The 26,955-nt window shown below is 46.1% G+C and overlaps 1 protein-coding gene across 5 annotated transcripts in view; it reads left to right on the top strand.

Moving 5' to 3' along the window:
• Window positions 1–26,955, top strand: part of UNC13D (unc-13 homolog D) — an 876,342-nt gene that overhangs the window by 314,651 nt on the left and 534,736 nt on the right. For all 5 annotated transcript variants that reach the window (XM_069200183.1, XM_069200186.1, XM_069200185.1 and 2 more), the window contains exons 6-8: window positions 10,432–10,498; window positions 10,610–10,802; window positions 11,054–11,098. In XM_069200183.1, the coding sequence (XP_069056284.1) occupies window positions 10,432–10,498; window positions 10,610–10,802; window positions 11,054–11,098 (305 nt within the window). The remainder of the gene's footprint in view (window positions 1–10,431; window positions 10,499–10,609; window positions 10,803–11,053; window positions 11,099–26,955) is intronic.

Genomic DNA, 26,955 nt, shown 5'->3' with positions numbered 1-26,955 from the left:
GATTGGTGCCTACTTGGGGCCCCTCCAGTGCTCCTATAATCCCCCGCTGGTCTGCCCTCCGAGCCACGGGTACTTACCTGCTGGCAGACCAGATTCCGAGTACCCCTGTCTCCATAGGAGCCCACGTTTTGCTCAACTTTGACCTCTGCACCCGGCCGGCCCGTGTTGCTGGTGTTGGGTGTTTGGGGTTGACTTGAACCTCCAGTGGTGGACTACTTATAACCCGGAGACTGGAACTGTAAGTCGTGTACTTACCTCTAAAACTCATTGAATGCGCTTGAAAAGGTGACTTTCGAGGACAAGGAGGCAGCCCACAATTTACAGGAAGCACAGATTACACATGCGGAGCTCCTCCAGAGCTCCGCATGATCAACTTTTGAACCTATGTCCAGAGAACACATAGTGAAGTGGACAAAACAGGGGTGCTGTTAGCACGCTTGATTCGACGGACATCTCCCCTACCCTGATCCTATCCATTACCAATTCACCCCAGGGAGTAATTGATACACAAAACGTGATCAACTGGGCATTCAGAGAGTTCTCTTCTACTCTTTACACCACCCTTGGCCCTCCGGACCCTGCAGACATGACTATGTTTTGAGATCAGATAACACTCCCCAGAGTACCGGCGGGGAGCCGGAAGGCCTTAGGAGCTCCTATCTTAGCAGGCGAGATACGTAGCACCATCAGGGAACTAGCTAGAAATAAGACACCTGGTTTGGATGGCATCCCAATCGAGTTTTACTCTACGTACTCGTCACAACTAGTCTCAAAATTGGAAATGCTCTGCAATGCTTCCCTGGATGAAGGCTTACTTCTCCCACCGCTTGGGGGGGGAATAGTACCGTCTCTGCTGATACCAGGAAAGCTCCCCCACCCCGAGCTCACCTCATACAGACCATTGTCTATCTTAACCCCTTCACTGCCAGGCCTTTTCCCCCTCCTGTGCCAGGCCTTTTTTTGCCTATTTGGGGCAGTTCGCGCTTAGGCCCTCATAACTTTTTGTCCACATAAGCTAACCAAGCCAAATTTGCGTCCTTTTTTTCCAACATCCTAGGGATTCTAGAGGTACCCAGACTTTGTGGGTTCCCCTGAAGGAGGCCAAGAAATTAGCCGTTTCGTTTTTTTAAAAAAAAATTGGAAAAAGTGGCTGCAGAAGAAGGCTTGTGGTTTTTCCCCTGAAAATGGCATCAACAAAGGGTTTGCGGTGCTAAACTCAGCAGCTTCCCAGCTTTCAGGAACAGGCAGACTTGAATCAGAAAACCCAATTTTTCAACATAATTTTGGCATTTTACTGGGACATACCCCATTTTTGCAATTTTTTGTGCTTTCAGCCTCCTTCCAGTCAGTGACAGAAATGGGAATGAAACCAATGCTGGATCCCAGAAACCTAAACATTTCTGAAATGTAGACAAAATTCTGAATTCAGCAAGGGGTCATTTGTGTAGATCCTACAAGGGTTTCCTACAGAAAATAACAACTGAAAAAGAAAAATATTGAAATTGAGGTGAAAAAAACATCAATTTTTCTCTACGTTTTACTCTGTAACTTTTCCCTGCAATGTCAGATTATCGAATAATATACTGTTACGTCTGCTGGACTCCTCTGGTTGCGGGGATATATAGGGCTTGTAGGTTCATCAAGAACCCGAGGAACCTAGAGCCAATAAATGAGCTGCACCCTGCAGTGCGTTTTCATTCTATACCGGGTATACAGCAATTCATTTGCTGAAATATAAAGAGTAAAAAATTGCTATCAAGAAAACCTTTGTATTTCCAAAAAGGGCACAAGATAAGGTGTTGAGGAGCAGTGGTTATTTACACATCTCTGAATTCCGGGGTGACCATACTAGCATGTGAATTACAGGGCATTTCTCAAATAGATGTCTTTTTTACACACTCTCCTATATTTGGAAGGACAAAAAGGAAGAGAAAGACAAGGGGCAATAGCACTTGTTTTGCCAATCTATTTTCCCCCAAGTCTCCCGATAAAAATGATACCTCACTTGTGTGGGTAGGCCTAGCGCCCGCGACAGGAAACGCCCCAAAGCGCAACGTGGACACATCCAAATTTTTGAAAGAAAACAGAGGTGTTTTTTGCGAAGTGCCTACCTGTAGATTTTGGCCTCTAGCTCAGCCGGCACCTAGGGAAACCTACCAAACCTGTGCATTTCTGAAAACTAGAGACCTAGGGGAATGCAAGATGGGGTGACTTGTGGGGCTCAGACCAGGTTCTGTTACCCAGAATCCTTTGCAAACCTCAAAATGTGGCTAAAAAAACACATGTTCCTCACATTTCTGTGGCAGAAAGTTCTGGAATCTGAGAGGAGCCACAAATTTCCTTCCACCCAGCGTTCCCCCAAGTCTCCTGATAAAAATGATACCTCACTTATGTGGGTAGGCCTAGCGCCCGCAACAGGAAATGCCCCAAAGCGCAACGTGGACACATCCCATTTTTTGAAAGAAAACAGTGCCTACCTGTGGAATTTGGCCTGTAGCTCAGCCGGCACCTAGGGAAACCTACCAACCCTGTGCATTTTTGAAAACTAGAGACCTAGGGGAATCCAAGATGGGGTGACTTGTGGGTCTCAGACCAGGTTCTGTTACCCAGAATCCTTTGCAAATCTCAAAATTTGGCTAAAAAAAACACCCTTTTCTCTCATTTCGGTGACAGAAAGTTCTGGAATCTGAGAGGAGCCACAAATTTGCTTCCACCCAGCGTTTCCCCAAGTCTCCCGATAAAAATGATACCTCACTTGTGTGGGTGGGCCAGGTGCCTGCAACAGAATAAGGCCCAAAACTTGAAGAGATAGAAGGGATAGCACAGCGAGTTTATAAGGGCATATTCTTTTACACATCTTTAGACGGACTCTGCTTTGGGGACCCACATAAGTGAGTGTCATTTTACTTGGGAGACTGAGGGGAAAACAGGGGAGTAGGAATTTTGTGCTGGAGCGGTGATCCTACTAAGAAAAGTCAGGAAAATATGCTTTTTTTATGCAAATTTTGAGGTTTACAGAGGAGTCTGGGTAAGAAAATGTTGGGGGAGCCACGCAAGCCACACCTCCCTGGACTCCTTGGGGTGTCTAGTTTTAAAAAATGTCTGGGTTTTGTAGGTTTCCCTAGATGAAGGCCGCACCCAGGACCAAAAACATAGGTGGGCCCTCCCCCCCAAACACAGGTATTTTTGTAATATATCATTTTGATGTGTGCACATACGTCCGTGATGTGCCAAACACTAAAATTGTGAAAAGAAACACACTTAGGTTATGTGAAGAAGACCCCTCACCCACCAACCAAGTTGGTGGCATGCTTCATCATCGGGGTCCCACCCGAGGCACCTAGCGTGTCACAGGTGTGCTGCGATGCCTGATTACAACGGAGCAGGTTTTGTCATTTTTACCACACATACTGGTTGGATTTGGCACGAGGGTGAGTGATGGTTCAGTGGATCAAATTTTATTAACAAGAGATTTCACAAAAAGGAAATGCACTGCTAATAACTGAAAGGCAAAAAACTGAACCAATGACTCACAGCTCGTGAGCTGTAAAGCCGCGACAAGGCACTAACCGCTTTAAAGTCCATTCACACACCTTTCATACATGACACGCACATGACCATTCACACCGCCAGCCACGGGCCCAGCACATTACAACACTCACATCGACAGACCGCGCCACTCAAGGGCCCATCATTTACATACGCCCACATGCCTGATACAAGAATCACACCAGCTGATGGGAGTGTGGACTGTCGTTTGGCTGGCACCGCCAGCCAAGCACCACCCCAAGCACACCGCCAGCCAAGCGCCACCCCACGCACACCGCCAGCCAAGCGCCACCCCAAGCACACCGCCAGCCAAGCGCCACCCCAAGCACACCGCCAGCCAAGCGCCACCCCACGCACACCGCCAGCCAAGCGCCACCCAACGCACACCGCCAGCCAAGCGCCATCCCACACACACCACCATCACTTTTTTTGTTTATAAACAACAAAGAAACCACTAATTATAAAATAAGCACAAAACTACAAACACAAAAGCTCTAACTAAATACATGACAGAGATGCCAACCGTGAAACATATGAAAATATAAAACAGACCGCTTACGCTCACGGTATTTCCCCGAAATTATTTTTGGTGTGGTAACTTCTATAACAACCGGGCACACACAGCCCAGGCTTTGAAGGGCATTCGGGGCAGTACATCCGGCTCTCCCTCCGGATTAGTCTCCGGGCACATACTCTACATTTCTTTGTGGACAAGTCGTTTTTGGGAGTGGGAGGAATGTGATCTAGAAAGTGACGATCTTTCAATCTAGCCACATCCTCCACCACTTCTACTCTAGGAACTCTTGCCGGTTCCACCACAATAAGGCTTTCTATCACCGACTCCTGAAATTTAACAAATGTTATCCTTGACTCAGGTGAACAATCCTTGTATACAATAAAGGCATTAAAAGTTGCCAAATGAAATAAATGTAGGGCCAACTTTTTATACCACACATAAGACTTACGAAGAGCAGTGTAAGGTTCCAACCTCTGATCTACTCTATCAACACCACCCATGTGCCTATTGTAGTCCAAAATGCATGCAGGTTTGCGCACTTCCGCAACCTGACCCCAAACAGCCACAGGGGAAGTACTCTCATCATGGATGGTCGATAGCATGTACACATCCCTCCTGTCTGAAAATTTCAGAGCTAGCAGCTCATTATTCCGCAAGGCACTGCACTGTCCCCTCTCAAGTTTTTTACAGACAAGCTCCCTTGGATAGCCTTTCCGGTTAGAACGGATTGTGCCACAAGCAACAGTGTCCACCCTAAACAACTCCTTGAACAACTGCACTCCAGTGTAGAAATTATCTACGTACAAATGGTGACCTTTGTTAAACAGCCGTCTAGCAAGTTCCCACACAATTCTTTCGCTAACTCCAAAAGTGGCCGGACAACCAGGAGGGTCAATACTGGAATCCCTACCAGTGGAGACCCGGAAATTATACACATATCCTGTACTGCTTTCTGACAGCAGATACAATTTAATCCCATACTGTGCCCTCTTACTAGGAATGTACTGCTTAAAAACTAAACGCCCCTTGATAAGGACCAAAGACTCGTCCACACTTATCTCTTTGCCTGGAACATAGACCTCTGAAAACCGATCCACAAAATGATCAAGGACAGGCCTAATCTTAAAAAGGCGGTCACAATCAGGGTGATCTCTTGGCAAGGGTAAAGCATTGTCTACAAAATGCAGCATACGAAGAAGAAGCAAATACCGATTACGTGTCATAGTTGCAGGAAATATAGCAGTTGCCATCAAGGGACTAGTAGACCAATAAGAAGCCAGTGACGGCTTCCTGATCAACCCCATCAAAAAAGACAAACCTAAAAACCTTTTCATCTCTTCCAGATATGTGGGAACCCACTGAGTAGCTCTAGACTGAGGCTTAAGTCTGGCAGCGTTGTCCCGCAAATATTGCTCTGCATACACATTTGTCTGCTCCACAATCTCTTCCAAAAATACATCGTCCATAAACAGGTGAAAGAAATGGACAGGCAAAAAGTTTTCCGTATTAACTCTACACCCTGGGAGACCAGTAAATGCAGGTAACTGTGGCTGCTCCATGTTTGGGGCAATCCAGGTGTCAGGTCTTCTAATGGGAAACCCTTCAGCCCCAGGCTGCTGCACTCGTGGCACATCAATGTCCTCCTCTAACACAGGCCCTTCATCTGCACTGAGAGTAGCTTCCTCATCAGAAGAATACTCTAGGACAGAAAACTCACTTCCAGAATCTCCTGCTTCCTCCTCTGCCTCAGATGCAGAGTCAGTGTCGTAATCATGGTTTGAAGACGACTCAAAGAGCATGCGAACAACCTGCTGAGCGGTCACTTTGCGGCTAGCCATGATCCTAACAACAAATGGATTGCCAACAACAACTAGCACTAAAATAAGTAATAAACAAAGTGTAGCTTTATCACAAAGAGTTATGTACTACAAAAAACTATACCACTCACTTGCCTGAAAAAGCTACTCACCAAGCAACTACTCTGCACAGACACAGCAATCACCAATGATATCCCACAAAAAAAAAAAGAAAAAAGCAATTTAGACATATGACAAGACAAACATCACTGTGCTCAAATCTAAGGACAATGTCAAACACACAATACTGCATTTAGTACACCACCTACAAACATGTCATTCATGCATGTCAACAATACTCCTTTGGAGTAAATTGCTTTCACTTACCTAAAACATGCAACTATGCAAACCGCAGGACAACTACTGCCAAAACCGCAAAGATCCACAGCAAAGGAAGCAAAAGCGTTGAACTAGAAGAAAAAGAAGAAATAAATTGTTATAATCACAAATACAAATACTTTGCCAGTTGACAAACACCCCACCACCAAGAACTTAGAAGTTGTCCCTGGTACCTAAGTGGATCCTGCCCCCCTCGGGGGGGGGCAGAAATGGGCAACACCTCTGTGCCCCCTTTAGGGGGCGACCCTTCCCAAAAGGGGCACCCCCAGCACAACACAAAAAAAAAAAAAAAAAAAAACATCCCTGCCGTATTGGTGGTTTCTGCCCTCCTTGGGGGCAGATGGGCCTACAAAAATAGGGGCAGAGATGGCCAATACGTACTTTCCCCGCTTTAGGGGGGCGACCGTTGCCCAAGGGGTGCCCCCAAACACACACCACACACACCACACAATCCCTGGCGCCTAGTGTGCTTTCATCTCCCCGGGGGCCAGATCGTCCAAAAAATGGCTGGTCTGCCATCGGGGGGGGGGGGCGAAACAGAAAAAAAAAAATAGCTCCCCAGGGGAGCGACCCTTGCACAAGGGGTTGCCCCCAAAATAAACAATAAAAACAAAATCCCTGGTGTCTAGTGGATTTCGCCCCTCCCCCCCCCCACCCCCCCCCCTTGGGGGCAGATCAGCCCAAAAATTGGCAATCTGCCCCCGGGGGGGGGGGGGCGAAATACTAAAAAAATAGCCCCCCAGTGGGGCGACCCTTGCCCAAGGGGTCGCCCCCAAAAGAAACTTTACAATAAAAATAAATCCCTGGTGTCTAGTGGATTTCACCCCCCCGGGGGCAGATTGGCTGAACAAAAGGCGATCTGCCCCCCGGGGGGGGGGGGGGGTCGGGTGCGTAACACTAAAAAAATTGACCCCGGGGGGGGGGGTGGGGGAGTCCCTTGCCCAAGGGGTCACCCCCAAAAAACACAATAAAAACTAATTCCCTGGTGTCTAGTGGATTCTGCCCCCGAGGGGGCGAAATACAAAAAAAATTGCTCCCTAGTGGGGCGACCCTTGCCCAAGGGGTCGCCCCCAAAAGAAACTTTACAATAAAAATAAATCCCTGGTGTCTAGTGGATTTCGCCCCCCCCTGAGCGCGCGCTGACGTCATCGGATTGCCGGGGGGGGGGGTCGGGGGTGGAAGGGGAAGGGCTTCCCCTTCCATCCCCGCCTTGGGGGGGAGGGGGGTGCAAAGGGGGGCGCGCTAGCGCTCCCCCAAGTTCCCCTGTGCCTTGGACGAGGTGACCTCGTCCAAGGCACAGGGGAACTGTAGCCTTGGACGAGGTCACCCCCAAAAAACACAATAAAAACTAATTCCCTGGTGTCTAGTGGATTCTGCCCCCGAGGGGGCGAAATACTAAAAAAATTGCCCCCTAGTGGGGCGACCCTTGCCCAAGGGGTCGCCCCCAAAAGAAACTTTACAATAAAAATAAATCCCTGGTGTCTAGTGGATTTCGCCCCCCCCTGGGCGCGCGCTGACGTCATCGGATTGCCGGGGGGGGGGGTCGGGGGTGGAAGGGGAAGGGCTTCCCCTTCCATCCCCGCCTTGGGGGGGGAGGGGGGTGCAAAGGGGGGCGCGCTAGCGCTCCCCCAAGTTCCCCTGTGCCTTGGACGAGGTGACCTCGTCCATGGCACAGGGGAACTGTAGCCTTGGACGAGGTCACCTCGTCCAAGGCATAGAAGCGGTTAAATACAGAATGCAAATTTTAAGTAACATTCTTGCCCAGAGACTCCTTTCTCTTCTTCCACAGCTTTTACACACAGGTCAAAACGTCTTTGTCTCCTGTCGCAACACTTCACTAAACATACGCCAACTTTTTGCCATAATGGACGCTACATGGGGACTATACCCATATGCAGGCTGTTATCACTAAAGGTGTGTCAAGCATTTGATACCCTGGGTTGGGACTTTATGTTGGAAGCACTAGCCTGATGTGGTATACCCCAGACCTATATCCGTTGAGTGCACCTTTTATATATGCAGCCAATGGCAAGAGCAATAACTGGCCGTCTTACCTCAGAACCATTCAAAGTGTTTCGTGGGGTCAGACAAGGATGCCCTCTGTAGCTGCGCCTATTCATGTTGGTGATTGAACCCATAATGCAGTGAATCCATCAGGATTCCACAGGGTGGGAAATACCCATAGATCAAACAATCCAGTCCATATCATTGTACGCAGATTATATGATCTTGTACCTTAGAGATCTCCGAGTGGGTTTGGATTGGATTGCACAATTATTGATTAGTTTTGGAAGCTGTCCGGACTCATCATTAATATAGATAAGTCCTGTGCATTTCCCTTCTCCTGTGCTTCTATAGGCCCTACACTGTGCTTCTGTCATACAGACCTCCAGGTGTCGCCCCACATGTTCCGATATTTGGGGATCCGGCTGTTCCGTGCAACACAACATATACTTGAGGGCAATCTCATAAGTACGATTAACTCTCTAAAGCACAAATTACTTTCTGGATCACCCTGCCTTTATGCGTAACGGGTCGCCTCTCCATCTCCAAGATGGTCATGCTGCCAGGATTATTATATATTTTTAATGAATCTGTTTATAACGGCATGGATGTTTCGAGTGCTGAACACCATGTTAGTGGAACTGACCTGGGGGGTTGGGCAGCTTTAGGGTGGGCCTCCATAAACTACAGTTACCATCGGATGGTGGTGGTGTAGGTGCCCAGACTTCAAGGCTTATTGTATCGCAGGGCAATTAGAGTGGCTGGCTTATTGGTTGTCCGGACACAACCTGTTGGAGATCGGATACCAGTCAGAATACTTGATCAGAGACCAGCTACACACTTTGGTATGTATGGGCAAGGCCTGGCCCCAAAGTCCCCCTCTTTTACTTTGAGTGGCCCTTACCTATTGGAGGATGGGCAGAAATATACAGACACCACTCGACTTTATGCACCAAGGGCCATATGTACGAACACATTTTCCCGTAGACACAGAATGGGTAAAACCCTTTGGTACATCTGGCCCCAAATGTCCCATTGCGTGGCCTCCCCACAACCGCAGGGGGAACTGACGTTGGGTTCTTTGTACCATGAGGGCACACTAAAGTCACATTCTGCCTTTCTACAAGAACATGGACTCCCTGCAACTCTCTTCCTGACACATGTGAGCATACAGTGTTATGTACATGAGTACCTGACGCCAACAAGTCTGAACAGCATGTGCATGAACTTCTCCAAGCATTACACATCATGGGCAACAGCAGACTGCTGGCTGTTTCATGGAGTCTGGCTCATTCTGGGACCTCACTTCACTTATTAAAGCTCCAGTGGCCACCTATTGTTCTTGCCGATCTCAACCCTCAGCCACCACTTAGCCCCATAGCTACACAGTACAGATCCTCCACACACAATCCCACTGCTTTGTGACTTACCTTTTGCACACCTCCAGGAAACATTCACCACTTTTGTTTTCGTGTTTGATGCTAGGTGACATGTTCTATAAGATAAAGGGAGTGGGAGGGGGCTTGGTTTATAGAATGTATAAACTGTTCTACTGTGAGAAAATGTCTTCAAACAAACAACATGTGATACAAGATGAGCCATTATTGTTTATCCGTAATTATGTGAATTATACCACATAAAACATATGCAGGAGATTATAATGAACATAAATAAAACCAGTAAAGTTTGTGTTAAAAAAATGTCAACCATTAACCTACTTGCAAGAGCAAATTCAATGAAAAGATTGAGGCAAGGGATTTAGGAGCAGGAAAGAAAGAAGATTTGACATTAGAATAAATGATGCAAGTAAAGAAATAAAAGTCAAACTATTAGCACTAGAAAACACCATCCCCATGATTTTTGACAGAGCAAATAGTGTCAACGCTGTTAACCACTGATTTTTACATTTTTTTTGAACACTGAAAAACACTGGGACCCCAACACCAAAAGTCAAAACAAATAGAAACTGAAAATAAGAAAGCCTAACTAAATATTTATATATCCTTTCCTTGGGTTACATTACAGTGGAACACATTTTTATTCACAATCTCTTGTATCCATTCTCAGTACCACTGACTGCCCTTCACTACAAAACATTTTCTCAGGTGGCGTACATCTGGGAAATGACAGTGATTTTCCTTTCTCATCATTTGCTTTCCCCTCCAGCCCCCCATCCTTTGCTTGAAAGTTATGGTGAAGGAAGCCAAGGGAATTCTGGGAAAAGATGCCAGTGGTAAGTAGTCTAAAGTGTTAGTCCTTTCTAGTGCATAACGTGTTGTTCCTCTTTGGACTGCAACAGTCCTTTTTATGAATGTGTTCTTGTTTTTTTACTTTCATGGCTCAGGGTTCAGTGATCCCTACTGCTTGCTGGGAATTGACTCCAGTGCAGAGAGTCGATCCAGGGACAGCCAGGAGAACCCGTCCAACAAGAAAAAGCCAAAGGCTGTAGTGAGAAACACCATCCCAGATGAACAGACTCATCGCACCCATGTCAAAACACAGACCCTCAACCCTGTCTGGAATGAGACGTTCTTTCTGTAAGAGAGCAGTGTTTGTCCTGAAGAACCGTACCTCTCCACTCCTAGCTGTGTTAAAGAATGTAGCATTTTCACACCCCTCAGCTAGCTTTGCTCATATGTGTTACCTGCCCCTCCTCCATCCATATCCACCATGATGTTAAACACCATTCCCTTCCTTCCCAGTTGTGTCCAGGATTGTTGCCAATCCCCTTGATTTAATTTTGAAACAGCCCATTTACATCATAGTCATTTGTATCCATCTCTTTCAGGGAGTTTGAGGATATTGCCAATGCACGGTTCCAGATGGACATGTGGTGAGTACGGCACCAGTTCTCTTTCAGGTGCCTGCCTCTTTTTTGAGTTCAGTCTAAAGAAGATTCCTTAAAACATCTTTGTTCAGAGAGGATTGTTCTGTGTTATTGAACATTGCACTTGAGCATGAGAAGATCTTTTCCTCAAAAGATTAAAAAAATATGACTGGCTCCTCCTAATTGGTAGCTTTCTTTCCATCCACCCAAGTATGAACATTGTGAGACATCTCAAGCAGTTTTTTCATAAAGTGCTGTAGATTCGTTGGCAGCTTGTGCTTGTCATCACAAAACATTGTGAGCCTTTGAGCCTATGAAAGCTGAGTTGACCGAACATTTAATTATGATCTCAGTAGGCTCCGGCTAAGGGAGCTCAAAATGGGTTAGTTGATTAAAGGAAGGCAGGAGTGAGCTTACAGGCACTGTTGGCTCATTGTTTCTGAATATATATATAGATATATATATATATATATATATATCTATATATATATTCAGAAACAATGAGACGTATGAGATATAAATATATATATATATATATATGTTCAATGGCATGTGTAGATGCAGATACACGTGTTATGCACAGGTCCTGCCATCTAGTGTTAGGCCCGGAGTGTCACAAGTTGTTTTTCTTTGAAGAAGTCTTTTCGAGTCACAGGACCGAGCGACTCCTCCTTTTGGGCTCCATTGCGTATGGGCATCGACTCCATCTTAGATTATTTTCTTTCCGCCATCGGGTGGGACGTGTTTCTCTTCACTCCGGTTGTTCGAGTCGGAAAAACGTATAATCCATCGAAAGTCGTCGGTATTGTTCTCGATCGCATCCCATCTAGCATCAACACCTCGGTACCGGCGTATACACATCTTCGGTTGCCCTTCGGGGCACCCGTGCCCAACTTGGGCCTGGTCGGCCTGCCCGCATGTGTCGTCGAAGCCTCATGGACCGGACCCCGTTCAGATTCTGCCCTCGGTGCCACGCCAAGTATCCCTACACAGATCAACATCAGGTTTGTAATCTGTGTTTGTCTCCAGATCATCGAGAGGATACTTGTGAAGCCTGCAAATACTTCCGTTCGAAAAAGACCTTACGAGACCGAAGAGCGAGAAGGTTTCAGATGGCCCTGAAGCACCGAACGCCTCGACGCAGAAGAGGAGGAGATGATTCACACCGCCATCTCCGTTCAGGGATCCGATTCCGAGGAGTCGGACGTCGACCAACCACTAACAGCGGGCCAGCATGTGAGTACGCTTGCCCTGACCCAGACCAAGACCAAACATAAGGCCTTGGGGATGCCACTGCCGGAAGGCCATGGCTCCACCCGTAAAAAATCAATCGGTGACCAAGTAACACCTTCGGCACCGTAAAAGGCCACGCCGGTTACGAAGTCTTCGGACTTGAGCCGAGACACAGGCTCCGAAAGCATACAACACAACCCATTGAGTCGAGACCCGGAAAGTCCCTTTCGGAACCGAGGCCAACCACTACTCCAGGCCCTTTGGTTCCCAAAAAAACGGCTTCGGAGCCGAAAAAACATTCCTATATGGAGGAGCATGGACTTTCGACACAGTTAAAAGAAAGCCATAGATTTGAAGAAGAGCTACACCAAATGGAGGATTTCGATGACAAACAAGCCAGGATACAGATCCACAAGGACACTGGCAAGATCCTCACAGCACCTCCTCTTAAAATAAAAAGAAAACTGGCCTTTCATGGACGTTTGGACACTGATCAGCCAACTGCTAAAGTGCCAAGAGAGAAATCTCTGCCTCGCCAGTTCTCTCCCCAGCAGTCTCCTCCTCACTCTCCTCAACGGACTGTCTCCCCACCTGCTACACCCACTGCACAGTCTCCAACACACACTATGCAGTCACATCAGGACACAGATCCATGGGATCTCTATGATGACCCAGTATCAGACAACAGCCCAGAGTGCTACACATCTAAGCCATCGCCACCTTAGGATAGCACCTCGTAAACACAGGTTCTAGCTAGGGCAGCAGCTTTCCACAATGTGAGCATGCGCACAGAACCTCTAGAGGATGACTTCTTATTCAATACATGGTCCTCAACCCACGCCACATACCAAAGCCTATCCATGCTCCCCGGTATGCTCAAACATGACCAGCAGATATTCCAGGAGCCGGTTAAAGAAAGGGCTATTAACCCCAAGGGTAGAGAAAAAATACTAACCACCACCCTCAGACCCAGTGTATATCACACAACAGCTGCCCTCCGATTCAGTAGTGGTCAGAGCAGCGACGAAAAGGGATAATTCGCAGTCCTCTGGAGATGCACCCCCTCCAGATAAGGAAAGCAAAAAATTTGATGCTGGAGGGAAAAGGGTGGCGTTGCAAGCGGCCAATCAGTGGCGCATAGCTAATTCGCAGGCCCTCCTCGCTAGATACGATAGGGCTCATTGGGATGAGATGAAGGACATTATTCAGCATCTCCCCAAGGAACACCAAAAGAGAGCCCAGCAGGTAGTAGAGGAGGGACAGGCAATTACAAACAACCAAATAAGATCGGCGCTAGACTCAGCTGATACAGCCGCAAGGACTATAAATACGGCTTTCACCATTGGGCGGCATGCATGGCTCAGGTCATCAGGTTTTAAACCTGAAATCCAACAGGCTGTCCTCAACATGCCTTTTAATCAACAGCAATTATTTGGCACACAGGTGGACACAGCCACAGATAAAATGAAAAAAGATGCCAACACTGCTAAAGCGATGGGAGAGCTTTACTCATCCCAATACAGAGGCACATTTTGGAAGCCTCAATATAGGGGAGGCTTCAGGCCACAGCCCTCTGAGCCATCCATCTCCCAATCTAAGCCCTCATACCAGACACAAGGATTTCGGGGATCCTACAGAGGACAATTTCCCAAATCTAGAGGAAAATTCCAATCCTCAAAACAAGCCACTAACAACAAACAGTGACTTTGTCATCACCTTCCCTCAACACACTTCCCCTGTGGGAGGAAGACTGAAAACGTTCCACAACCAATGGTTAGACATCACAACAGACACATGGGTACTATCCATTATCCAACATGGTTACTGCATAGAGTTCATACAATTTCCTCCGGACATTCCTGCAAAAGCGCACAAACTTTCATCTCAACATCTTGCAATGTTACAAACAGAAGTGCAGGCACTATTACTCAAACAAGCCATAGAACTAGTGCCACATCATCAAAAAGGAACAGGGTTTACTCCCTGTACTTCCTTATTCTCAAGAAAGACAAAACGTTAAGGCCAATATTAGATCTCAGGACTCTCAACCTCTACATCCGATCAGAGCACTTTCAGATGGTGACACAACAAGATGTAGTCCCATTGCTGCAACAGGGAGAATTTATGTCAACACTGGATCTAAAAGATGCGTATTTTCACATACCCATCCATCCAGCTCACAGAAAATACCTCAGGTTTGTTATACAAGGAAAACATTACCAATTCAAGGTATTACCCTTTGGGATAACAACAGCCCCCAGAGTCTCTACAAAATGCCTTGCCGTAGTAACAGCATACATAAGGAGACAACATATGCATGTATTCCCGTATCTCGACGATTGGCTAATAAAAGCTAACACTCAAAAACAGTGTCAACATCACACACGTTATGTAATAGATACCCTACACACACTAGGGTTCTCAATAAATTACCAAAAATCACACCTGCAACCATCACAAATTCAGCAGTACTTAGGAGCTACACTGAACACTCAAAAGGCGCTTTCAAGTCCAAGCCCACAAAGAGTGTAATCGTTCCACTCCATATTGCCAAAAATCCAGCCAAATCCGCACTACACTGTCCGTTTTGTCATGAAACTGCTAAGTACGATGGCATCATGCATCACCATTGTCCCAAACGCAAGGTTACACATGCAACCCTTACAACAGTGCCTCGCAAAACAATGGTCGCAGGCACAGGGTCATCTCCAAGATCTAGTGTTGATAGACTGCCAAACAAACATTTCGCTTCAGTGGTGGAATCCCACAAATTTAAACCAAGGGCGGCCATTTCAAGACCCTGTGCCTCACGCCATTCTCACAACAGATGCATCAATTATTGGATGGGGAGCACACCTCAACAATCTCAATATTCAGGGACAATGGGACAACAAACAGAAGCAGCTACACATAAATCACTTAGAACTGCTAGCAGTCTCCCTAGCACTAAGAGCCTTTCAACCTCTTCTTGGTCACAAACACATTCTTGTCAGAACAGACAATATGACAACAACGTACTACTTAAACAAACACGGAGGAACCCACTCATCACAACTTTGCCTTCTAGCACAAAAAATGTGGCATTGGGCAATTCACAACAACATTCACCTGGTAGCTGAGTACATTCCAGGGATTCACAATCAGTTAGCAGACAACCTCAGTCGAGATCACCAACAAACTCACGAGTGGGAAATTCATCCCCAAGTGCTTCAGACATACTTTCATCACTGGGGAACGCCAGACATAGACCTATTTGCCACCAGCGAAAATGCAAAATGCCAAAACTTTGCGTCCAGGTACCTGCACCCTCAGTCCAAGGGCAATGCTCTATAGATCAACTGGTCAGGGATATTTGCTTACGCTTTTCCCCCTCTCCCACTCATTCTATTTTTGGTCAACAAACTGCGTCAAAACAAACTCATACTTATAGCACCAACGTGGGCACGCCAGCTATGGTACACCACACTGCTAGACCTGTCAATAGTACCACACGTCAAACTCCCAAACAAGCCAGATCTGCTGACACAAGACAAACAGCAGATCAGACACCCCAATCCAGCGATGCTCAATCTAGCAATCTGGCTCCTGAAATCTTCCACCAGAGAGTATGGAAGTCATTAAACAGGGAAGAAAACCTACCACCAGGCAGTGTTATGCTAACAAATGGAAAAGATTTGTTTTCTACTGTCAAGCAAAACACATAACACCTTTAGATGCGTCCATACAAGACATCGTAGGTTATTTACTCCACCTATAAAAAGCTAATCTAGCTTTTTCATCCATCAAAATACATCTCACAGCAATTTCTGCTTATTTGCAAAATAAACAGACCAAATCCCTATTTAAGGTACCAGTCATTAAAGCCTTCATGGAGGGTCTAAAATGAATCATATCTCCAAGAACACCACCCCTCATAGAATCTTAACATTGTACTTACAGGACTCATGGGTCCACCATCTGAACCCATGCACCCTTGTCAGATTCAATTCCTAACTTGGAATTTAGCATTTCTAGTGGCAATCACTTCATTACGAAGAGTTAGTGAGATACAAGCATTCACTATTGAACAACCCTTTATACAAGTACACAAACATAAGGTTGTACTCCGCACAAACCCTAAATTTCTACCAAAAGTCATCTCACCGTTTCACTTAAACCAAACAGTGGAACTCCCAGTCTTCTTCCCACAGCCAGACTCAGTGGCAGAAAGAGCACTACATACATTAGATATTAAAAGAGCTCTAACGTATTACATCGACAGAACAAAATCATTTTGTAAAACTAAACAATTGTTTGTCGCATTCCAAAAACCCCATACTGGTAATCCTATATCAAAACAAGGCATAGCCAAGTGGATAGTGAAATGTATACAAACTTGTTACCTAAAAGCTAAAAGACAACTGCTAATCACACCAAAGGCACACTCCACTAGGAAAAAAGGAGCAACAATGAGATTTCTAGGAAACATACCAATGACAGACATTTGTAAGGTAGCCTCTTGGTCGACACCTCATACATTTACCAAGCATTACTGTGTAGATGTGTTAGCAATACAACAAGCCACAGTAGGACAGGCTGTACTAAGAACATTATTTCAGACAACTTCAACTCCTACAGGCTGACCACCGCTTAGGGGAGGATTACTGCTTTGTAGTCTATGCAGAGCATGTGTATCTGCAGCTACACATGCCATTGAACGGAAAATGCCACTTACCCAGTGTACATTTGTTCGTGGCATGTTCCGCTGCAGATTCACATGCGCCCTCCCTCCTCCCCGGGAGCCTGTAGCCGTTTGTTATATTTAAAATTTGTACATATGTATATACATCTCTATTCCATTGCATAGACATACATATATTTAAACTCTGAAAATACATCTCTATTCCATTGCATGGACATCCCTCTCTTTACACTCTATCACTCCGACCTTACCCTCTGCGGGAAAACAGTCTAAGATGGGGTCGATGCCCATGCGCAATGAGGCCAAAAAGGAGAAGTCACTCGGTCCTGTGACTCGAAAAGACTTCTTAGAAGAAAAACAACTTGCAACACTCCGAGCCCAACACTAGATGGCAGGACCTGTGCATAGCTTGTGAATCTGCAGTGGAACATGACACGAACAGACGTACATTGAGTAAGTGACATTTTCCATATATATATATATAAATATATATGTTCGGTGGCATGTGTAGCTGCAGATACACATGCTGTGCATAATCCTGCCATCTAGTGTTGGGCCCGGAGTGTTACAAGTTGTTTTTCTTCTAAGAAGTCTTTTCGAGTCACGAGACCGGGTGACTCCTCCCTTTCGGCTCCATTGCGCATGGGCTCTATCTATCTTAGATTGTTTTCTTTCCGCCATCGGGTTCGGACGTGTTCCTCTTCGTTCCGTATTTCGAATCGGGAAAGTTAGCTAAATTATCGAAAATTTGATGGTATTGTTATCGTTCGGTACCGGGTTAATGTTACTGTATCGGCACCGACATCAAGAGCGCTCCGACGGCCCTTTGGGGCTTCTGTTCTCCACCAAGGCCTGGTCGGCGCAACCACACCCGTCGTTCCAGACTAATGGACCGGACCCCCTTCCGCTTCTGTCCTAAGTGTCATTTGAAGTATCCTTATACAGACCAGCACCTGGTCTGTAATCTGTGTTTATCACCTGAACACAGGGAGGATACTTGCGAGGCTTGTTGAGCGTTTCGATCGAAAAAGACCCTAAGAGATCGACGAGCAAGAAGACTGCAAATGGCGTTGACACCAAGAGAGCAACTCGACGTCGGAGAGGAGGAAAGCATTTCCATCCAGGGATCGGACTCGGACGAATCTGAAAGTGACCGAACCTCAACGGTGCAGCGAACAGTGAGTAAACCTGCCCCGTCCAAAACTCACACAAAGATATTTAAGGCCAAGGGGACGCCACCGCTAACAGGCCGTGGCTTAACCCATCGAAAATAAGGTGACCAAACATCGGCACTGAAGAAGGCCAGGGATTTGCCGAAGACTTCCGACTCCGGTCGAGATTCCGTCACCGAATGATCTCGACACCGAGAGTTCGACTCACCCAAAGTGAGAAAAATATCTTCGGAACCGAAAAAAGACTATGGGGGTTATTACAACTTTGGAGGAGGTGTTAATCCGTCCCAAAAATGACGGTAAAGTGACAGATATACCACCAGCCGTATTACGAGTTCCATAGGATATAATGGACTCGTAATACGGCTGGTGGTATATCCGTCACTTTACCGTCACTTTTGGGACGGATTAACACCTCCTCCAAAGTTGTAATAACCCCCTATATCTGAAACCTCGGTACCGAAAAAAGCGGCTTCGGAGCCGGAAAAAAAGCTCTTACACAGAAGAGCAAGGACTTTCCAGCCAAATGAAGGAAAGACATAGATTTGAGCAGGAATTAAGAATGGAAGAACTGGACCATACACAAAGGAGGTTACATATCCAGAAAGAGACTGGAAAAATACAAATTTTACCTCCAATCAAATCTAAAAGGAAACTTGCATTTCAGGAGACAGAAATGCAGCCTAAGGCAAAGGTGGTTAGAGACAAATCCCCACCACCAAGGTTTTCACCACAACCGTCCCCACCGCACTCACCACAACTGTCACCAGTGGGAACACCTCCAATGCAGTCACCCACAAGTACAGGGATGACACAGGACGATGCTGATGCATGGGACTTATATGATGCACCAGTATCGGATAACAGTCCGGATTGTTATCCAACAAAGCCGTCACCTCCAGAAGACAGCACTGCATATACGCAGGTACTATCCAGGGCAGCTACGTTCCACAATGTAGCAATGCACTCAGAGCCAATAGAGGATGATTTCCTGTTTAACACCTTAGCATCCACCCACACTTCCTATCAGAGTCTGCCAATGCTCCTGGGTATGCTCAAACACGCAAAACAAGTATTCCAGGAGCCAGTTAAGGGAAGGGCTATCACGCCTAGGGTTGAGAAGAAGTACAAGCCTCCCCCAACAGATCCTGTGTTCATAACACAACAATTTACACCGGACTCAGTGGTTGTAGGAGCAGCAAGAAAGAGAACAAACTCTCAATCGTCAGGAGACGCTCCACCGCCTGACAAAGAGAGCAGAAAGTTTGACGCTGCGGGCAAACGAGTGGCAGCATAAGCAGCCAATAAATGGCGGATTGCTAATTCGCAAGCCCTACTTGCTCGCTACGACAGGGCACACTGGGATGAGATGCAACACATCATACAGCACTTGCCCAAGGAGCATCAGAAACGTGCTCAACAGGTTGTGGAAGAAGGACAAGCCATATCTAACAACCAGATAAGGTCCGCACTAGACTCGGCAGACACGGCAGCACAAACAGTTAACGCAGCGGTAACCATTCGCAGGCATGCGTGGTTAAGAAGTTCTGGATTCAAGCCAGAGATCCAACAAGCAGTGTTGAACATGCCATTTAATCAGGAACAGTTGTTTGGGCCGGACGTTAACACAGCAATTGAGAAGTTAAAAAAAAAGACACGGACACAGCCAAAGCCATGGGCGAGCTCTATTCCCCACAAGTCAGAGGCACCTTTAGGAAATCACAATTCAGAGGAGGTTTTCAATAGCAAACATAACCTTCCACCTCTTAAACCAAACCCACCTATCAGGCACAATATCAAAGGGGAGGGTTTTGTGGTTCCTATAGAGGACAATTCCCAAGAGGAAGGGGAAAGTTCCAGGCAACCAAACCAAGCCAGACCAAACAGTGACTTCAATGTCACAAAACCCCAACACTTATCACCAGTGGGGGGGAGGCTAACCGCATATTATCAAAACTGGACACATATTACTACAGACGCATGGGTCCTATCAATTATCCAGCATGGTTATTGCATAGAATTCACAAAATTCCCGCCAGATGTGCCACCAAGAACACACAATCTGTCCAAACAACACTTAGACCTATTACAAATAGAGGTCCAAGCACTATTACAAAAACAAGCAATAGAACTAGTACCCAATCATCAGAAAGGAACAGGCGTCTACTCACTATATTTCCTAATTCCAAACAAGCAGAAAACGTTAAGACCTATCTTAGATCTCAGAACACTGAGGGCCTCATTCCAACCCTGGCGGTCTATGACCACCAGGGTGGAGGTCGCCGGAAGCACCGCCAACAGGCTGGCGGTGCTTCATTTGGCATTCCGAGCCGCGGTCGCCCAGCTGGGTCCGGCGGTTTCCCGCCGGATTACCCCCGGCTGGGAGAATCCTCCATGGCAGCGCCGCCATGGGGATTCTGACCCCCTTCCCGCCAGCCTGTTTCTGGCGGTTTTCACCGCCAGAAACAGGATGGCGGGAACGGGTGTCGTGGGGCCCCTGGGGGCCCCTGCACTGCCCATGCCACTGGCACTGGCACTGCCCATGCCACTGGCATGGGCAGTGCAGGGGCCCCCTAACAGGGCCCCAGCAAGATTTTCACTGTCTGCATTGCAGACAGTGAAAATCGCGACGGGTGCAACTGCACCCGTCGCACCCCTGCAACACCGCCGGCTCCATTCGGAGCCGGCTTCAATGTTGCAGGGCCTTTCCCGCTGGGCCGGCGGGCGCTCCCTTGGCGGGCGCCCGCCGGCCCAGCGGGAAAGTCAGATTGGCCTCCGCGGTCTTTTGACCGCGGAGCGGCCAAGTGGCGGTTCCCGCTTGGCGGGCGGCGACCGCCGCCCACCAAAGTAGGAATGAGGCCCAGAATCTCTTCATCAAATCAGACCACTTCCACATGGTAACACTTCAAGACGTGGTTCCCTTTCTAAAAAAGGAGGAATACATGTCAACATTGGATCTCAAGGATGCGTATTTCCACATACCCATCCATCCTTCCCACAGAAAATACTTAAGGTTTGTAATATACGGCGTACACTATCAATTCAAAGTGCTACTGTTCGGGATAACAACAGCCCCAAAGGTATTCACAAAATGCCCAGCAGTAGTAGCCGCTCACATAAGGAGACAGCACATGCACGTATTGCCATATTTAGACGACTGGCTAATAAAAGGCAACACTCAACAACAGTGTCTTCTTCACACGCAATACGTCATAGAAACTCTACACAAACTAGTGTTCTCTATAAATTACCAGAAATCAAATCTGCAACCATCCCAAATACAACAATACTTGGGAGCAACACTCAACACACAAAGAGCAATTGCCACCCCAAGTCCACAAAGAGTCCAAGCATTCCAAAGTGTAACATCAAGCATACAGTCAAACCAACACTACCCAGTAAGGTTTGTAATGAAACTTCTAGGCATGATGTCTTCATGCATAGCCATTGTCCCAAATGCAAGATTACACATGAGGCCCTTACAACAGTGCCTAGCAAAATAATGGACACAAGAACAGGGTCAACTTCAAGATCTAGTGTTGATAGACCGCCAAACACACTTCTCGCTTCAATGGTGGAACCCTATAAATTTAAACAAAGGGCGGCCATTCCAAGACCCAGTGCCTCAAGCTGTTATCACAACAGATGCTTCCATGATGGGGTGGGGAGCACACCTCAACAAGCACAGCATACAGGGTCAATGGGACAATCAGCAAAAACAACTTCACATAAATCATTTGGAACTGCTAGCTGTGTTTCTAGCATTAAAAGCATTTCAACCACTGGTAGCCCACAAGCACATCCTTGTCAAAACTGACAACATAACAATAATGTATTATCTCAACAAACAAGGGGGGACACACTTGTCACAACTGTCTCTCTTAGCACAAAAGATTTGGCATTGGGCAATTCACAATCACATTCGCCTGATAGCACAATACATACCAGGCATTCAGAATCAGTTATCCGACAATCTCAGTCGAGATCACCAACAAACTCACAAATGGGAAATGCATCCCCAGATCCTACAGGATCACTTCCTTCGTTGGGGAACACCAAACATAGACCTATTCGCAACAAAAGAAAACACAAAATGAAAAAACTTCACGTCCAGGTACCCACACACTCAATCCAAGGGCAATGCACTATGGATCAGTTGGTCAGGGATATTTGCTTACGCTTTTCCCCCTCTCCCACTCATTCCTTATCTGGTCAACAAACTAAGTCAAAACAAACTCAAACTAATACTCATAGCACCAACTTGGGCTTGTCAACTGTGGTACTCAACACTGTTGGACTTATCAGTAGTACCCCACATCAAATTACCAAACATTCCAGATCTGTTAACACAACACAAACAACAGATCAGACACCCGAATCCAGCATCGCTCAATCTAGCAATCTGGCTCCTGAAGTCTTAGAATTCGGACATTTAAATCTTACACAAGAGTGTATGGAGGTCATTAAACAAGCAAGAAAACCTACAACAAGACATTGTTATGCAAACAAATGGAAAAAGATTTGTTTGTTACTGCCACAATAATCAGATCCAACCACTACATGACTCCACAAAGGACATTGTAAGCTACTTATCACACTTACAGAAGTCTAATCTAGCATTCTCTTCCATTAAAATCCATCTCACTGCAATATCTGCCTATCTGCAGATTACACATACAACATCACTTTTTAGAATCCCAGTCATTAAAGCATTTGTGGAGGGTCTAAAAAGAATCATACCCCCAAAGACACCACCAGTACCTTCGTGGAACCTTAATATTGTATTAACACGACTCATGGGCCCACCATTCGAACCCATGCATTCTTGTGAAATGCAATATCTGACTTGGAAAGTAGCCTTTCTAATAGCTATCACATCACTTAGAAGAGTAAGTGAGATACAAGCATTTACTATTCAAGAACCCTTTATACAAATACATAAACATAAAGTGGTTCTCCGTACAAATCCAAATTTCTTACCAAAGGCCATATCACCATTCCACCTAAACCAAACTGTGGAACTCCCAGTCTTCTTTCCGCAACCAGACTCAGTAGCCGAAAGAGCCTTACATACATTAGACATAAAAAGAGCACTAATGTATTACATTGACAGAACAAAACAATTTCGTAAAACAAAACAATTGTTTGTAGCCTTCCAAAAACCTCATGCAGGTAATCCTATATCCAAACAAGGCATCTCCAGATGGATAGTTAAATGTATTTAAACTTGCTATATTAAAGCAAAAAGAGATCTACCTATTACACCAAGAGTACATTCCACTAGGAAAAAAGGCGCCACAATGGCTTTTCTTGGGAATATACCTATGACAGAAATTTGTAAGGCAGCCACCTGGTCTACGCCTCATACATTTACTAAGCATTACTGTGTAGATGTGTTAGCAACGCGACAAGCCACATTAGGACAGGCTGTATTAAGAACATTATTTCAGACAACTTCAACTCCTACAGGTTAAACCACTGCTTTTTGGGGAGATTACTGCTTGTTAGTCTATGCACAGCATGTGTATCTGCAGCTACACATGCCACTGAACGGAAAATGTCACTTACCCAGTGTACATCTGTTTGTGGCATGAGACGCTGCAGATTCACATGCGCCCTCCCACCTCCCCTGTAGCTGTTCTTAGTTGAATGAAAATTGTGAATATGTAAATAAATGTTCTCTAGATACACATTAAGAACATACATAACTACTCCATTGCATGGGCACCTCTAGTATAGTCACAACTCCTACCTCACCCTCTGCGGGGAAAACACTCTAAGATGGAGTCTACGCCCATGCGCAATGGAGCTGAAAGGGAGGAGTCGCTCGGTCTCGTGACTCGAAAGACTTCTTCGAAGAAAAACAACATGTAACACTCCGAGCCCAACACTAGATGGCAGGATAATGCACAGCATGTGAATCTGCAGCGTATCATGCCACGAACAGATGTACACTGGGTAAGTGACATTTTCCATATATATATATATATATATATATAAATATATATATATATATATATATATATGTGTGTGTGTAAACACATCAAAACTACCAAAAATAGTAACTTTTCTGGTTTCCACAAATACAGGTAACCAGAATTAGACTATGGAAGTGTTTAATGTTCATACTGATGACTAAACTTGCAACAATTTGTCTTATAGTTTCAAATCTGTTCTGCAAAATACGCTTGAAGATTAGTTTGACATACTTTTTGCAAATCTACAAAACTATCTGTCTACATAGTTTTCATCTTATCCTTTCTATTGTTTCTTATTCATAACTTTTTGTGCGTTTCCACATATAGGTGGTCATCCTGACCCTGGCGGTCTTCAGACCGCCAGGGTTGAGGTGGCGGTCTCACCGCCGACGGGCTGGTGGTGAAGACGCCACATTACGATTCTGGTGGTTTGGCGTGTGCCAAACCGCCACTTTCCTGTGCTTACCGCCAGGGCTGTCAGACTGGAAGGCCAGAGATTAGCATCTCCAACTCGGCGGTCCGCCCACTACCGCCGGCAGAATCACGAGTCCTCTTTCTACCAGGGATTTTGTGGCAGTAGCACCGCAATGGAATCCCTAGCGGAAAGGCTACCTGCGACAGGAATTTGCCGGTAGACGACTCCACCCCCCCCCCCCCCCCCCCCAATCTACCCAAGAGCCCCTCCTTCCCTTACAACATTCCCACCCCCACCTCCCTGAAACCCCCAGTACTCCCCCACCCCCGCTCCCAGTAGTGACCCCCGTGCATACACGTTATTACTCCCCACCCCGATCTCCGTACTTACCCCCACCTCCCTCATACACTCATGCACCCACCCGCACCCACAGACTCGCACACCCTGACTTACACTCACAACACCCTTACGCACAGACATACACATGCAACACCCCCAAATCCATGCACAAGCACCCCACTCACTACATTCACCCCCATCGACATGCATACACACTCCATCCCCCCCACCCCCTCCTTTCCTCAACATACATACACACACAACCCCACCCCTGTCTAAATGCTTGCACACATGCACCCGACCCAGCATTCACATTCACTCACACACGCATCGCCATCACCACATTTACATAGACACATATGCAGGCATGCACAAACACTCCCTCTCCGTCCCCCCATTCATAACACACATACACACATCCATTCACACACCCCGACCCCCCTCTCCTTGCGGAGGAAACTTACCTGGTCCGACGAGGTGCTCTTCCCTGAAGGGACAGCTCCCCGCCATCAGGACACCGCCAGGCCATATTACAGGTCGTAATACAGCTGGTGGAGTCCTTTTGGTGGGGTGGGGCCAGCGGTGGAACCATCTCTCCACTTCCGACTGCCAGCACGACTACTGGAGGATTTCATCCCAAATTATGGCACAAATCCTTCAGTACTCGTAATTTGGCGGTATTCTGGCACCTGCGGCTTCGGCGGTCCTAGGAAAAGAATGACCACCATAGTCTTTTAGAGCTAGCTTTTGCTTGTCTATTTTAGTGACATCATTGTGAGAGTAGGTAACAGCATTGTCTTTTGTAGCCTTACCAACATATCCTTATACACCGGGTTTAGTAGTGTAAAACCACTGTATCTGTCTCCAATCAAGAGGCAGCTGTCTTTGTCCATTCTAGCTACTACGACTGATAGACCTAAATATTTATAAAACGCATTACTAGACTATTCCCTGCAATATAGAAATCAGTCAAACTGAATAAGCATTTGTCAGCACAAGTGCACTTATGGCAAGGCATCCGGCTACGCTTGGATGGCTGCCAGGAGTAGAGCCAAGTTAGTAGAATTAAGGAAAATACTATGATTGCCTCAGCAGAAAAGGCTTCAGCGATAGCTTTAAAAAATTGGCGACCCAAAAGAAGACTTGAGACCCACACAGAACACAAAGAGTAGTCCAAATGAAGGACGTTACCAATCTGGTACATCAAATTAGTTGTTACTCGTGAATTTTGAGCATTAGGATTGAAGGTCTGGTTTGATGAATGGTGTGGAGATGGTGTTACAAACATAAAGTCAATTTAATGAACAGATGGCACCTTAAATGCATTCATTTTTATTTACAGTCTGCAAGCAAGCAGGTTAGCGGTCAAGGTCTTAACTCTCCATATGTGATGAAGTAGTTTACTAGTTTTTGTAATTTCGCAGGGACAGATAAAGCCATAGTACCAGAAGAGAATGAACACATTGTCAATTTTCCTTAGAGTTCACAGTTGATAAAATCAAGTCTTACTAACTTTTTCACTTGGTTGGGAATCTAAAGATCAAGAGGCATCATCATTGATCCCTAGATGCTTACAAAAAAATGGGCTGAGTACATTGCTCCAAAAACATTACTTAGGCTTGAACTGGATTTATTTGTGGACATCCACTTTTGAATATCGGGGAGTTTGATCTTTGCAACACTGTTATCCGCTTTCTGCATATAATTGATTTGCATGAAGCAATGGAATGAATAAAAGCAACCATGGTAGCCAGAAGTTTCATGCAGAAGATATGTTAAATAAAAGTTTGCTCAGAGTGAGTAGCCCTTGGGCACATGGTTGACAAAGTAGCAGATTTAAAATGTTGAATGGCCTCTTTCTGGAGAGGCAAGAACAATTGAAGTGAATTAGATTTTTGGGCTTTGAATAGAAGACTGGGTGCTCTACCATGGAATGGTGCATACATTTTTGAATGCATATGTGTCCCTATCCTGCCGCCATCCATCTGAAATAGGAGTTTGTCAATTTATGTCTAAGGACACCAGTGTTCACGTATATAGTAATT

This window comes from Pleurodeles waltl, chromosome 7, assembly GCF_031143425.1.
Source record: "Pleurodeles waltl isolate 20211129_DDA chromosome 7, aPleWal1.hap1.20221129, whole genome shotgun sequence".
Classification (NCBI taxonomy): Eukaryota; Metazoa; Chordata; class Amphibia; order Caudata; family Salamandridae; genus Pleurodeles; species Pleurodeles waltl.
The sequence above is the reverse complement of the archived record's forward strand: the minus strand, read 5'-3'. Positions and strand labels throughout refer to the sequence as shown.